This window comes from Dipodomys merriami, unplaced genomic scaffold (assembly GCF_024711535.1).
Source record: "Dipodomys merriami isolate MVZ:Mamm:240054 unplaced genomic scaffold, mDipMer1.0.p SCAF_97, whole genome shotgun sequence".
NCBI classification, from domain to species: domain Eukaryota; kingdom Metazoa; phylum Chordata; class Mammalia; order Rodentia; family Heteromyidae; genus Dipodomys; species Dipodomys merriami.
In genome coordinates, this window is record NW_027206590.1 from 2,290,089 (window position 1) to 2,304,277 (window position 14,189).

The 14,189-nt window shown below is 47.9% G+C and overlaps 1 protein-coding gene across 2 annotated transcripts in view; it reads right to left on the reverse strand.

Annotated features, from left to right (window-relative positions):
• The window catches only part of Syn3 (synapsin III), a 398,594-nt gene that overhangs the window by 19,705 nt on the left and 364,700 nt on the right, over positions 1 to 14,189 (reverse strand). For both annotated transcript variants that reach the window (XM_070014421.1, XM_070014420.1), the window contains exons 8-10: positions 10,274 to 10,416; positions 4,649 to 4,723; positions 709 to 811 (exon numbers count right to left, since the gene is read on the reverse strand). In XM_070014421.1, coding sequence (XP_069870522.1) covers positions 709 to 811; positions 4,649 to 4,723; positions 10,274 to 10,416 — 321 coding nt within the window. The remainder of the gene's footprint in view (positions 1 to 708; positions 812 to 4,648; positions 4,724 to 10,273; positions 10,417 to 14,189) is intronic.

Below are 14,189 nucleotides of genomic sequence, written 5' to 3' on the forward strand. Positions count from 1 at the left end.
TTTTTTGTTTTGGTTGGTGATGGGGCTTGAACTCTGGGCCTGGGCGCTGTCCCTCAGCTCTTCAGCTCAAAGGTAGTGCTCTACCACTTGAGCCACAGCACCACTTCTGGTTTTCTGGGGGGTTAATTAGAGATAAGAATATGGTGGACTTTCCTGCCTGGGCTGGCTTTGAACCTCGATCCTCAGATCCCAGCCTCCTGAGTAGCGAGGATGACAGGTGTGAACTATTGGCGCCCAGCTCCTTGTCCATTGAATCTATGTTGTGTCTCAGATCCATCCTGGGCCCAGCTCAGAGGACCTCTGAGGCCCATGAACACAATGATGAAATCTCTGCGTGGTGACTGGAAGTGAGTTCACATCACCTGCCGGGATACTGAGGACAATAGCAAAGCCCAGTGGGATGGAATCTTGCTGTCTCTTGGCTGGACAGTTGGGGAGAGTGGTTAACTTCACATCCAGAGCTTAGGGACTGAGTTCAGAACTGCTAAGCACGGGGCCTGCCACTGTGGCCAGGGTGGGGTCAGGTGACAGCATTGGCAGACGCTCCCTGAGGCCTGGGCTGTGTGTGTCAGGCCAGTTCCAAGACATAGCTGACCACACCAGGGCCTGGGCTGGATTCCTTCTTTATGCCCTCCCGTCAGGTCTGGGCAGGGGGGGAGGAGGGGGGAGGAGGGGGGGAGAGGGGGAGGAAGCATCCTCAGCCCTCACCTCAATGATGTAATCTCTACCGTCCTTGCTGTGGACGGCTTTGACGGCACAGATGTCCAGGCCACCGAACATTTCTGAGCAGCTGTCCACCCAGAGCCTGTACCTGAAGGGATGGACAGACAAACAGGCAGTGAGCATTAAAGAGGAAACAGCAGAAAGGGGTTGAGACAGAGCTTTGGAGGGATACCTAGAGATAGAAAGACAAGGTAGTGAGAGAGAGAGACAGAGAGACAGAGGGGAGGGAAGGGGAGAGGTGAAGCGGGAAGAAAGGAAGGGTGAAGGAGAGAAGAACTAGAGTCTAGTGATAGGAGACCCCCCTCCTCCCCCCTCCCCACCCCAGGACCTTTGCCAAGTCTGCAGCAGAGAGCCAGCCCTGTCCTCCACATCTAGAGCCATCCCTGACGCCCAGCAGTCCCTGTGCCCTTTTCCCTTGGGAATGCTGGGAGCAGGCTGGGAACCAGCCCCACAAGAGCCTGCAGGGACAAAGCGTGGATTCTCCCTGAGCTGGGGGTGGGGGCAGGCAGGGTGCTCCTGCCTAGCTCGGGGCTCTGGCCCTCTGGACCCATTGCTTTTGTTTCCCTTCCAGCCACTTGATGGCTGCAGGGCCAGTTTGTTTTGCTGGGGACAGGGCTCTATGCTGCCCTTTGACCCCTGTAACAGAGGGGACTGCTGTCTCTGGAGACATCGTCTGGGCTTATTCTTAGCTTCCCTTGTGGGCTGGATTTGGGAGTCACAGGGGACTCTGTGTGCCTGTTCTTGCCTCTCTCCCTGCTCTCCAGGGTCACACGGGGGGTACGCCTGCTCTTAGAACTGTTTGTGTCTCGGAACCACAGGGCCTGGAGTAAGGAGGGGTCACGGACTGAAGGGTTTTTAGTGCTTTCTCATCTCATTCGTCAGCATCTACTGAGGCCCAGAGACAGAGGCAGGCTCTCCTGGGTCAGAGACCAAAGCAAAAATAGCTCTGCTGGGACCTAGATCAGTTCTCTCTTCAGTAGCAGGAGCATTCTGGGAGTGAAAAGCAGGATGAAGACTCATGCCTACATGCTCTACCATGCACCATGTGCCCACAGGGCTGATTCCTCATTCTCTCTTAACTCCAATTGAATGGACTGGGTGGCCTGAACCCATTTTACAGGGGGAAAAATTGAGATTCAGAGACATGTAAATGTGACTGTGGCTTTCAATAGATCCCATTTGGTTTGAGGTCCTGAGCTAACTACCTTTCCTCTCATTTGGAGCAGGTTATGGATGGATTGTTCTTACTCAACATGGGGCACTAGATACGCACAGTTTTGTTACCAATTCTTCAGTAATTTTGCACAAGAATCTCCCTCTTATAGCTCAGTTTCCTTATCTACAAAGTAGCTTGGCCAGATCAGGTTAGGTATTATAATCACCAGGATAATTAAACATACGAAGAAATGGCTGCCCCCTGAATTTCACTCACTCGTTGCCATAGAGATGGTCCCTGTCTAACACATATAAGCCTGTAGAATTACACCTGTCTTGGCCATATTGATTGGTTTAGTGATGGTCATGAGACTGGCCAATCAATGAATAAGGCTCAGGTCTAGGCTCTGAATGAAATGGTTGGAAAAGAGATGTTTTCCTTCTGTCTGACTGGCTGACACTGAGGCTCTGGGCGCCCGCTGGAAGAAAGCACATTCCCAACAATCCGTGTAGAAAGAGTTCAGGAGGAGGATGGGTGGGGCAAGATTTCTCAGGCCTCACAAATGCTGGAACTCAAGGTTTTAGCAATACATCTCCCAAAGAACAAGCAATTTGACCTGTGTTCTGGTCTAGAGTTCCTCGAGGAAAAGTTGGGAGTTTTTAAAAAGTGTGTGTGTGCTTTGGAAAGCAGTATGGAGGTTCCTCAAAAGACTTCACATAGATCTCCCATATGATCCAGCAATCCCACTTTTGGGCATTTACCCAAATGTTTACAAACAAGACCACACTAAAGCTACCAGCACAACTATGTTTATTGCAGCATTATTTACCATAGCTAAGACATGGAACCAACCCAGAAGCCCCTCAGTAGATGAATGGATCAAGAAAATGTGGTATATATACACAATGGAATTCTATGCCTCCATCAGAAAGAATGACATTTCCCCATTTGTTAGGAAATGGAAAGGTTTGGAAAAAATTATATTAAGTGAAGTAAGCCAGGCCCAAAGAAGCATAGGTCCCATGGTTTCCCTTATTTGCAATATCTAGTATAGGTATGAGTCAAGCGGAAAAGGTCAGATAATGTGATGTTAGGAAAATGAACCCTTAAATATGTATTTTAATGTTTTCGTTTCTTTCATGCATGTGTTTCTAACGCATTTATAAGATTATTTCTTTGTTGCTTTGTATGTCCCTCCCCCACAGTGTAACCCCCGCTTTCACTATATTTGATGTCAGTATAACATGTGGAGGAGATGGGGACAAACAAGTCGTTTAAGGATTCAGGTGGACCTGTTGCAACAATGAGAAGTACAAAATGTCATGTCAAAACCAGCTTTACAATGTCGGTGTGGGGGGGGGGAAGGGGGGTATAATTGGGTGGGGGGAGGGGGGTAAAATTGGGTGGGGGGAGGGGGGAGGCGGGGCAGGGAAGTGAAGGGTAAACAAAGGAGGAGGCTGCAATGCTTGGTAAGAAATGTATGCATTATCCTGCCCATGTAATTGTAGCCCCTCTGTACAGTATGTTCTCAAATAAAATAAAATACAATTAAAAAAAAAAAGTGTGTGTGTATGTGTGTGTGTGTGTGTGTATGTGTGTGTGTGTCCTGGCGCTTGAACTCAGGGCTTGGATGTTATTCCTGAACTTTTTTTTTTTTTTTTTGCTAGAGGCTAGCATACTACTACTTGAGTTCTACATCCACCTCTGGCTTTTTGGTAGTTAGTTGTAGACTTTACTGCTTAAGCTGCCTTGGAAGTAAAATCCTTAGATCTCAAATTCCCCAGTAGCTGGGATTACAGGCATGAGCCACTGGTCCTTGGCTATGGCCTCCTACTTGTTCAGCACAATGTGGCATGCAATAGGCACAAATCAATGTTTCTGTGTGTGTGTGTGTTTGCTAAGGCTTGAACTTAGGGCTTGGGCATTGTTTCTTAGCTTGGGCACTGTCCCTTAGTTTGTTTGTTTGTTTTTTTTTTCCCTCAAGGCTGATACACTGCCATTTTTTTTTCTATTTAATTGCAGATAAGAATCTCACCCTTTCCTGCTTGGGTTGGCTTCCAACCTAGATCCTCCGATCTCAGCTTTCTGAGTAGCTAGGATTACAGGCATGAGTCACCAACCCTAGGCTAGAACAGAGCCTTTTGATCCCATAGTCTGTTCTCTACCAGTGCTTGCTTGCCAGCTGAGGTTCCTCACTGGGCATGCAGAGAAAAAAACCGTGTATGGGTTGGCTCTTAATCAGCGAGGATGCTCTTGGCAGTATTTAAGTGAGGAAGACCTGCAGGACCTTCAGCCAAGGCAAGCCCCTGGAACCCTTGCATCATGGGAAATCAGCCTGCCCCTGTTTGCGTGGTGATGGAAGAGAAGGAAGGGGTTGTCTCCCTATGCTCCCGACTCTCCAGCCTTGGTGTTTCCTCAGTGCCTAGGAGGGCCTGGATGGGCTTCGTGCCCAGCTAGGGGGCAGCGGGGAAGGGCTGCAAAGACCCCTGGATTTGGACATCAGCGTTTGGCGCTCAGTTGTCCCTATTAATCAGTTCTGAGATACCGGGCAGGTTACTTCCTCTCTGAGCCTCTCCCATCTGTAAAGAGTATCCACTTCAATATGGGCCGTGTAGGTCCTTGTGGGCCAAGCAAACCCCACGAAGTGCCCTGTATAGGGTGCTGGACAGAGGGTAGGTGGGGGTAGAGTTCTTCATAGTGCCCTTTTTGTCCTCTCCCATAGCTCTCACTCCTGCAGGCGCCTCTCCCTGCATGTTCTTTGTTTTTTACCTCTCTGTCATGGCCACCTGCTCCAGCATGGCTGAGCCTGTGTTGGCTTTCCAGTTTCCAGAGATGGAGGTCCTCCTGCATCAGAACAGACAGCACAGCGGGCATTAGGCATTCCTGAATCATCTGCTTTCCCTCTTTGCTTGGGCTCTTAGGGGCTTTGATTTAAATATCCGATTCCCATTATGGCATGCACATTTTAGGTCCAGACTTCAGTCTTATTTTCTGGCTTTGTTTTTCCTTCATGCTGATATATATATATATATATATATATATATATATATATATATATATATATATATATATATTTGAGCTATACCTCCATTTCTGGCTTTTGGCTGGCTTATTGGAGGTAAGAAGAGTCACAGACTTTTCTGCCCAGGGTTGTCTTTGAACTGCAATTCTCAGATCTTAGCCTCCTGAGTAGATAGGATTTCATGCAATAGGTACCTGGCTGTTTGTTGGATCTCATGCATTGCTTTTTCTCAGCTGGTTTATTTTAGTATTAAAACATATGGTGATACCATCAGATACATGTTTGATATCATCAGATAAAATTCCTCCCAGTGTGGTGCTATCATTTGGCTCAGAAACCTCCCTTAAAGGCTCATGCGTTACAGACTTGGTTCTGGGCTTGGTGGGGTGGAAGGTGGTGGATCCTTTAGGAGGCCTAGAAGGAGGGAGTTAGGTCATGGAAGTCATGTTCTTGGGCAGGATATTGGGACGCTGGCCTCTTCCTGGTCTGCATCTTGGCTTCCAGCCTGCTGTGGGGTGAATGGGACTTCTCTGCCACGCCATCTCCATACTGCTAAGGACCCAAAGCAACAGGGCTAAGAAACTTTTTCTTTTGCTCTTTGTCAGTCGTGGGGCTTGAACTCTGGGCCCGGCACTGTCCCTCAGCTCTTCAGCAAGATGAGTGCTCTACCACTTGAGCCACAGTACCACTTCCAGCTTTTTCTGCTTATGTGGTGCTGAGGAATCGAACCCAGGGCCTCATGCACGCAAGGCAAGCACTCTACCACTGAGACACCTTCCCAGCCCCAAGAAACTTCTTAAATAGTGACTTCTTTAGGGTGATTATCTCAAGTATTTAGTTACACTTGCACTTGACCTCTCTCTTTTGAGGAGCACTAGGATGGTATAGGCCTTGGTGATTCTGAAATTCTTGGAGGGAGAGCTATGTTGATAGGGCAGCCAAGAAACAAATTCTTTCCGGGCAAGTGTGGTCATTCTGGATCTCATAGACAGAGGGAACTGACAGTGCAAAGGCCCTAGGGCAGATCATTAGTATAACAACTATATTAATTAAAGCCCAACACACATGCAAAAAAGTGTGAAAACCAAAATCTAATGCTCTGAGACTTTGTACCAAGTAAATCCACCTGTGGAGCTCACCTAGGTAAAGAAATAAAGCAGACCAACTCCTACTATCCCTCCCCCCCCCCCCCCCCCCCCCCCCGCCATCAGCATCCTGAGCTTGAGTAGGCCCGAGTCTGTGAGGCTCTTAGTCCAGACAGAAAAGTCTGTGAGACTCATCTCCAGTTAGCCACCAGAAACCGGAAGTGGAGCTGTGGCTCGAGTGGTAGGGCTAGCCTTGAACAGAAAAGAAGCTCAGGGACAGCACCCAGGCCAAGACTGGTTTCCTCTGATGTTCCACTGAGCAGAGCTCCTCCCCTGGGTCATACCTGCCCACAAGCGCCCCTGTGTCCTATGTGATCAATGCCTCTTGGTCCCCTAAGACCCTATCTATCATCCTCCAGGCTTCAATTGCAATGTCATCCTCAAACCTCCCCTTCCTGACACCCCACCCGGTTCTCGGGAGTGCTCACTGCACCAGTCAGACCTGCGCTGTGTCTTGTCCTCTCACATGGACAGGAAGTCCTGAAAGCCCGACCACTGGACAACCCAGGGCCTAGCACCCAGGGCGCATGCGGGTGCAGAGACCCAACACGTTCAGGCAAAAACAGGCGACAGAAAGTTGTTTGTCTTAGGGCCAAGGGAAGACATGCAGTTGAGACCTGAGGGTGAGTTTGAAGGAGGGGCAGACACATGTACATGTCTTTCTAAGAGAGAAAACCAAGTATATAAAAGCTGAGAACAACGGTGGCCACCAGGAGCCATAATTACTAAAAGGCACAGCACCATGGATGAGCTTTTGCCAGTTCAGTTGGTTGCTCAGCATAATGGGAGTGAATTCAGATGGGCAACAGGCCACCCTGTGTCCAGCCTATGGACTAGTCTGAGCGTACAGAGATATGTGTACTTGCTTCCAACCAGAGGGCAGGCACGGTAGGGCTAGCAGTGAGGGATACCAGCTCCAGAAAGCAGAATCAGTAAAGGGAACCCCAGAAGGCAGCCATTGTGATGTGCCTTGGAGAACCAGCGAGATCTGGATGGTGGTGAGAGAAGGTAGGAACCAAGCTCAGTCACTTCTGCCTAGAAATCTGGGTCCCAACATTTTTTTTTTATAGCAATAGAGGTATGGGTAACACCTCCATGCCTGTATTTCCTTGCTGGTAAAATGGGAGTAACTTGACTGGGCGACCTCACGGGGGACTGTGAGAACGAAAGGAAAGATTCCCATAAATCTCTTAGCAGCACAATGGAAGCTCCTGTTATTTTCAGGAAGAGGCTAGATAAGGCAAGAAGGCATTCCAAAGCCAAAGTGGCAGGAACACAAGCCAGACTGCATTTCTCCCAAGAGGAGAAGGAGAGTGGAAGCTGATATTCGAAGAATGTTCTCTCCATCTAGGACATGGGTCTAAAGGCTTTATAAGAACTGGCTCACTTCTGCTTCACCAAGACCAAGGTGATGGCAGGGTTATTGTTATTCTTGCCTCATGGCCAAAGCCACGGACCCACATCTTACAAACTTTGCATTCTCAACCTTGACTCTCTGAGGCAGACCCCGTCACAGAGGTAGAGATGGGGACCTGTCTGAAGCCTGAATGTAATGCAGCCACCGGCATGCAGGGAGGAAGTGGAGATGGTGACCAGTGTATCTACCCAGGTTATAAGTTGTCAAAGCCTGTTTGGGATGCTATAGGAAAATACCATCACCTGGGTGGTGCCTTATACATAATAGGAGTTTATTTCTCACAGTTCTGGAGGCTGGGATGCCCCTGATCAAGGTCTTTGAAAGATTTAATGTCCACTGAGAGCCCACGTTTGGATCACAGATGATGCCTTCTTGCTGCTTCCTTGTATAGAAGAGGCAAGGTTCCCCCTCCACCTCCTGTGTCTTTTTCAGAGCACGAATCCTATCCTCCATAATTGAATCCCCTCCCCAAACCTCAGTCTTGATACCATCAACTTGGGGTGTGTGATTTCAACATGAACTCGAGGGAACCTGTGTATGGCATAACCTGGAAGGAAAGGTTCGAGTCTAAGGAACTCTTGACCTGAGTGGCAGCTGCAAGACTGAATAGCACTGTGCTATAGTTGATGAAAGTTGTTTCCCATGGGGCTATAGGTGGCAGGCTGAAATTGCACACATGGACAGGGCTTAAAGAGATAAATCAATGGATGGATGGAGGATGGCAACAACCAGGCTTCCCCTGGCTGGAGTGAGAAGGTATATATAAGTTATAAGGGAGAGCTAAAATGAAGGTATGGTACTGGGTACAAATTGGAGACACTAGTGTGATTCTCTTGAACTTAATATACCTATTAGTAACTATGGATGTATATATATGTATGTGGGTAAGGATATGTGTCTTCTCAGGGAAATAATAGGGCAGGATGAGGAGGTGGAGCGGTTCAGGGCAGAAAGGACTCTTCTGAAGTCTGACCTGCACTCCTGCCCTTGGATGAGGGCCATCCCAGGGTCCAGGAAACTGTGTAACAAGTGACAAATTGGAGCTGTCAGGCCAGAGAGGCTCAGCCTGATGAATGCAGCAATGAGGTCAGCCTTAAGAAAAGAAACTGGGACAAGGTGCCATCAATGTCAAGTGGATCCCTAACAGTAAAGGAGGAGGGAAATCATATCATGGCGGATGGACCATGGAGGCCTTGGGATTACACTGAGTTGCTTCACTGAAATGGGCTCTAACTCTGAAGGGACAGAGGAGACAATCTTATCCCTCTGAGGACATCTGGGAGCAATGACAGTCCTGGCCTCCTTCGTAAGGTGGGGCAGAACTATCTCTTGAGAACCAGTTCCATCCCTTTCATGACACCATTTCCTTCTTGATCAATCACCTGTGTTTCCTTCAGGGCCTCCTGACAATGGAAGAGTGTAGTGGTTGCCACAGAGACCAAGTGAGCCTTAAGCCCTTTATACAAAAGGTTTGCTGAGCCCTGGCTTAAGCAACCTTAAGCAAGTGGTGCAAAAGCAACCACAGATAACAATACACCAACAGATACACATGGCTGTGGTCAACATGGTTTCCTGTATGGTGTCAGGTAGCAGCTGGGTTGAGTCTGTGAACTATGGCTTGCTGACCCAACCTTAGAGTACAAGTTACACTACACAGAAGCATATGGACAGACAGACTTTCCAACCTATGGTTAGACCCACGGACATCCTCAACTATGGAGCCCCACAGCCAGTGCTCCCTCTGTGCTTGGCAACCAGACAACGTTTTCATCCCTGGATCTCACTGACACAAAGGGAACAAACAACCATGTTCCAAAGTGAGAGACAGAGAGGCTGGAGAACTGACCAGACTTCCGTTAAGCCCGAGTCCTCTCGCCTAGTCCAGAATCCTGCTGAAGTGTATCCTTTGAGTCTTGTTGGGGATCGTCCTTTGCTAAAGTACCTTGGGGTGCAGGTAAGCTGTTTTTATCTGCTGGCATTCATTCCTTTCCCCTGTGGAATGATCATGCCCACAGTGCCTGCCTTCCCAATGGACTCTCCATACTGGTTTTCAGTCTCTTTACTTGTTGGTCAGTGGTCATTCTCTCCATAGAATCAAAACAGGGAGATAAACACTGAGGGTGGTTACTTGTCCAGTGGGGGTTGCCATGATGATGGTTGTTTCTGGCTACTCCAGATTCCTGAAGCTATTCTGGATCCTAATGTGTCTGAAATAGGTAATTTGGTGTTTTAACAGTTTCAGAGCACCTGTAATTTTCTAATGAGTTCTCTTACAAAACAAACAAACATACTAGCTCTGGTGGCACAAAAAAACTAAAACCCAAATCCTGTTAGTCAGATGTGGTTTCTGTTGCTTGAGGCTAGAGAAACCTGATCTGGCCTCCTGACTGGTTTTGACTGGTTCTAAGGCAGCTCCTTTGCAATCAGCCACACAGATTGGGCCACATTGCTTCTCTGCATAGAAGAGAATGGGAAAAAATCCCAAATGCTCAGCAAGGCATTCAAACACCTCCTTGATTTACCCCCAAACTTCTTTCAATCTTGACTTCAAACACAGCTCCTCTAAACAGGCCAAACCTCTTTCTTTCTCTGGGGTATGGTCCTTGCTTGGGAAGAGAGACCCACCCTGAGAGCAGCTGTGCCAACACATGAGCCTGCAGCTGCACTGACCAGAGAAGAAGGGCAGGAGAGGACACAAAGGAGAGTCATGATGTTGGAGGGGTTGGCGGCCACCCTATGTGGGGAAGGCAGAGCAGGATGAGCCCCCCCCCATCTTCCTCAGCACCCCAGGCCCTGCCCCTTGGACTCACATGTACGCCTTGTAATTGGATCCGATTTTCTGGATGCGGATGTCATACTTAGAGTCGATGAAGGCCTCGGTGGTGGCATAGGTTTTGGTCATGGCCACCACACTGGTGATGTCCTGGTAGTCATGCTGGTTTTCAACCTTGATCTGTGTGGGAGGAAGAGCGTGTGAGTGTCAATCGCCCATTTAGCTTCTGAGGGCCCCGTGTAGAGATTGCCTGTCTAGCAGTGGGGCAGATGTGCAGTGGGTGGCGGGGGCGGGGGTGGACAGTGCTAGATGGAAGAGGCTCAGATAGCTTGAATCAGAAGCTCAAGTTTTATACTGAAGCCTTTGGGACAATGCTAGGAAGGGGGAAAGGAATTTAAGGGAGAAAGTGGCTTGATTTTTCTTTTTTGGGTGCTGATACTAGGGCTTGAACTCAGGACCTTGCATTCTCACTTGACTTTCTCTATTCAAGGCTAGCATTCTGCCACTTGAGCCACAACTCCACTTTGGTGGTTAATTGAAGAGAAGAGTCTCATGGACTTTTCTGTTTGGCCTGCTTCCAACTGTGATTCTCTGATCTCAGCCTCCCTGAGTAGCTAGGATTATAGGCGTGAGCCACCAGTTCTTGGTGTGATATATGGTTTTGAAAGATCATTCATTAGTTGTGCAGAGAATTGGAGAGCATGGTGGGGGGGGGTTTACAGAAAATCCAGTTAGAACGAAGAAAGTGGTGGTGTGTGCCTGGTGTGTGTGTGTGTGTGTGTGCAGTATGCATGGGAATTGTGTGTGCATAGGGCTTGTGGAAGATGTTTGTGTATATGAGTGGAGTGTAGCGTGCGTGTGCTGCGTCTGTGCATGTGTGATATATGCTGCATGGTTGTGATATGTTCTCTTGATGTTAGCAATATGGTATGGTATATTTGCTGTATATGCTGTTTGTTGTAGGTGGACACTAGTGTGTACATACAGTGTGTGTGTATGTGTTCATGTGTGTGCATTCAATAGACAAACTAGCTTTACTGGTTTAGAGGCCTAGGAGAGAAATTCATCCCTGGGATGAGACCAGCAACACAGGGTCATGGCCTGGGGTTAGGAGAGGACATAAGAGAAGGGGATTTCTCCTAAGGAGAAGGGCAGGGGAGAAGGCCAAGGCTCTGTCAAGTGATCTCAAGTCAGAGACAAGGTAGATGTTCCAGGGGGTGTGGGCAGCTGGGTGGGCTGCTCTCCCCCACTGGCAGGTATGCTAGTCATGTGACCACATTACAACCAATAGGAACATGAGGCACATGACCTTCCAGGAAAAGGCAGTCTTTCTTCCCTTCAGGAAAGCTTTTCTTTGACAAAGTAAAGTCTCCAGCCAAGGCCCGGGCTGGATACTACTCTGCCAAAGGGTTAAGACTCGTGTGAGGAGTCCATGTGAACCTGAGGGAGCCTGGGACGCTGGAGGCAGGGCAGGCGGGCTGCAGCCCGGTGGGAAGGACAGGATGGAACTCTAGCCAGGGATGGAAGGTGGGAGAAGAGGTCAGTGGATTCCAAGCAGGGTGCTTTGGCACTGGCTTTATTTACTAGCTGGAAGTCTCCAAGAGTTCACGAAGGCAAAACTGAACACAGGAAATCCTAAACGAGCTGTGATTGAAGATGACCCACATGCTGCTGGGAGCTGCTATGGGTAACTACCAGGAAGTCGCTATGAAGCTACAACCTCAGGCCCCTCTCTGCCTCCTTCCTCTGTTCTCTGGCTTCCTTCTCACCATTTCCTCGCCCTGCCTATCTTTCCTCTTCTTCCAATGGATTTTTAAAGACTGATATATATATATATATATATATATATATATATAATATACATATATATACACATATACATATATATGTATATATATTCCTTATTTCCTCTTTCTTTTTATTTTTTTTTTTTTATTGTGAAAAGACTGTACAGAGGGGTTACAATTACATGGGCAAGATAATGAGTACATTTCTTTTCTTTTTTTTTTTTTGGGTCCGGTCATGGGGCCTGAACTCTGGGCCTGGGCACTGTCCCTCAGCTCTTCAGCTCAAGGCTAGCGCTCTACCACTTGAGCCACAGCGCCACTTCCGGCTTTTTTCTTTTTGCTTATGTGGTGCTGAGGAATCGAACCCAGGGCCTCAGGCATGCAAGGCAAGTGCTCTACCACTGAGCCACCTCCCCAGCCCCAATGAGTACATTTCTTATCAAGCATTGTAGCCTCCTCCTTTGTTTCCCCTTTCCATCCTTTCCCATCCTTCCCCTGTCCCCCCACCCAATCGTCCCTCTTCCCCCTTCTCCCCCCTCCCCCCCACCAAAGTTGTAAAGTTCGTTTTCGACATAACGACTTGTACATCTCATTGTTGCAATGGGTCTACCCGTATCCCTGTTTAAACCATTTGTTTTTTCCTTTTTCTTTTCCTTCCCCTTTTCCTGTATTTTTTGTGTCACTAGGTATTGAATCTAGGGCCTTGCCCGCATTAGCCAAGTGCCCTACCATTAAACTATACTTCCATCTCTAGGAACAAAAAAAAAATTTTTTTTTCAATCATGGGGCATGAACTCGCAGTCTGGGCACTGTCCTTGAGCTCTTTTGCTCAAGGCTAGCACTCTACCACTTTTGAGCCACAGTGCCACTTCGAGTTTTCTGGTTGTTAATTGGAGATGAGTCTCAGACTTTCCTACCCAGGCTGGCCCTGAACAACAATCCTCAGATTGCAGCCTCTTGAGTAGCCAAGATTACAGGGATAAGCAACCACTGCCCGACTCAAGAGTAAGTGTAAGAGAAAAGAGATACAATTTGAAAACTAAAGAAATTAAGTTACATTTCTAGTATCTGAAGTTTGAAGTAAAAATGTTAATAAGAACTTATGATTCATCTTCTATAATATTTACATATTTTAGGTACATTCACCAAAAAGATCTAGAAACATTGGATTCACAAAACAAAACAAAAACCTGCTGGGTGCTGGCTGCACATGCCCGTAATCCTAGCTACTCAGGAGACAGATCTGAGGATCACAGCTCGAAGATAGAACTTGTGTGTGAGACTCTTATCTCCTATTTACTATATTAAAAAAAAGCTAGCTGTGAAGCTGTGGCTCATGTGGTAGAGTGATAGCCTTGAGCAATAAAAAGCTCAGGAACAGTACCCAGGCCCTGAGTACAAGTCCCAGGACTGACCCCCTCTAAAAAATAAAAGCTAAAACAGCAATGAACATTAAGTACCCAGATTTCTGTCCACCAAAAAATTACAATGGCTCTGAAGGGAAGCAGATTCCTTGGGGGGATGGCTGATCGCCGGATGGGGCAGGAAATGTGTGCGATTTTTGTTTTGGCAGAAAGAGGAAAGGTGGCGCATGAAGATCACGAGCAAAGTTGAAGTGGACAATGATGAGATTATTTGCATTTCAGAAAATAGTGACTTCAACGGATCGGAACATTTCCGATGGTTCACAGTCACTGCTGCTTTGGAGGGGGCTAAGACATGATCTTATTTTTTTAATAAAAGGCCAAGAGAAGATGGCAGATGTTCTTTGCTGCTGATGAATTTCAGCCCTCGGTGTGCAGGAGGGCGCAACGATGTCATCCATTGTCTCTCCACCCCATGTGGAAATGAACGGGAGGCAAGGGCACCATCCGTGTCCAGGACACTGAGGAAGGGAAGGGAGTCTTTGGAGCAGGTAGACACACCTGAATCAGACATCAGGAGGGTGTGTACAGGAGAACCACATCTCCACCTAGGAGACCTCCTTTCCATATCTCAGATTCTGAACTAGATCACGTCTCAGAATGGACACACCTGTCCACAGCAAGCCCTCGTGGCCTAGGGACACCACACAGCCGCCATCAGCCAAACCAGGGCTGTAGGGATTCTACAGAAAAATGACCTGTTTTCTCCCCAATACAGAAATGAAAAGGAAAAAAAAGTTCC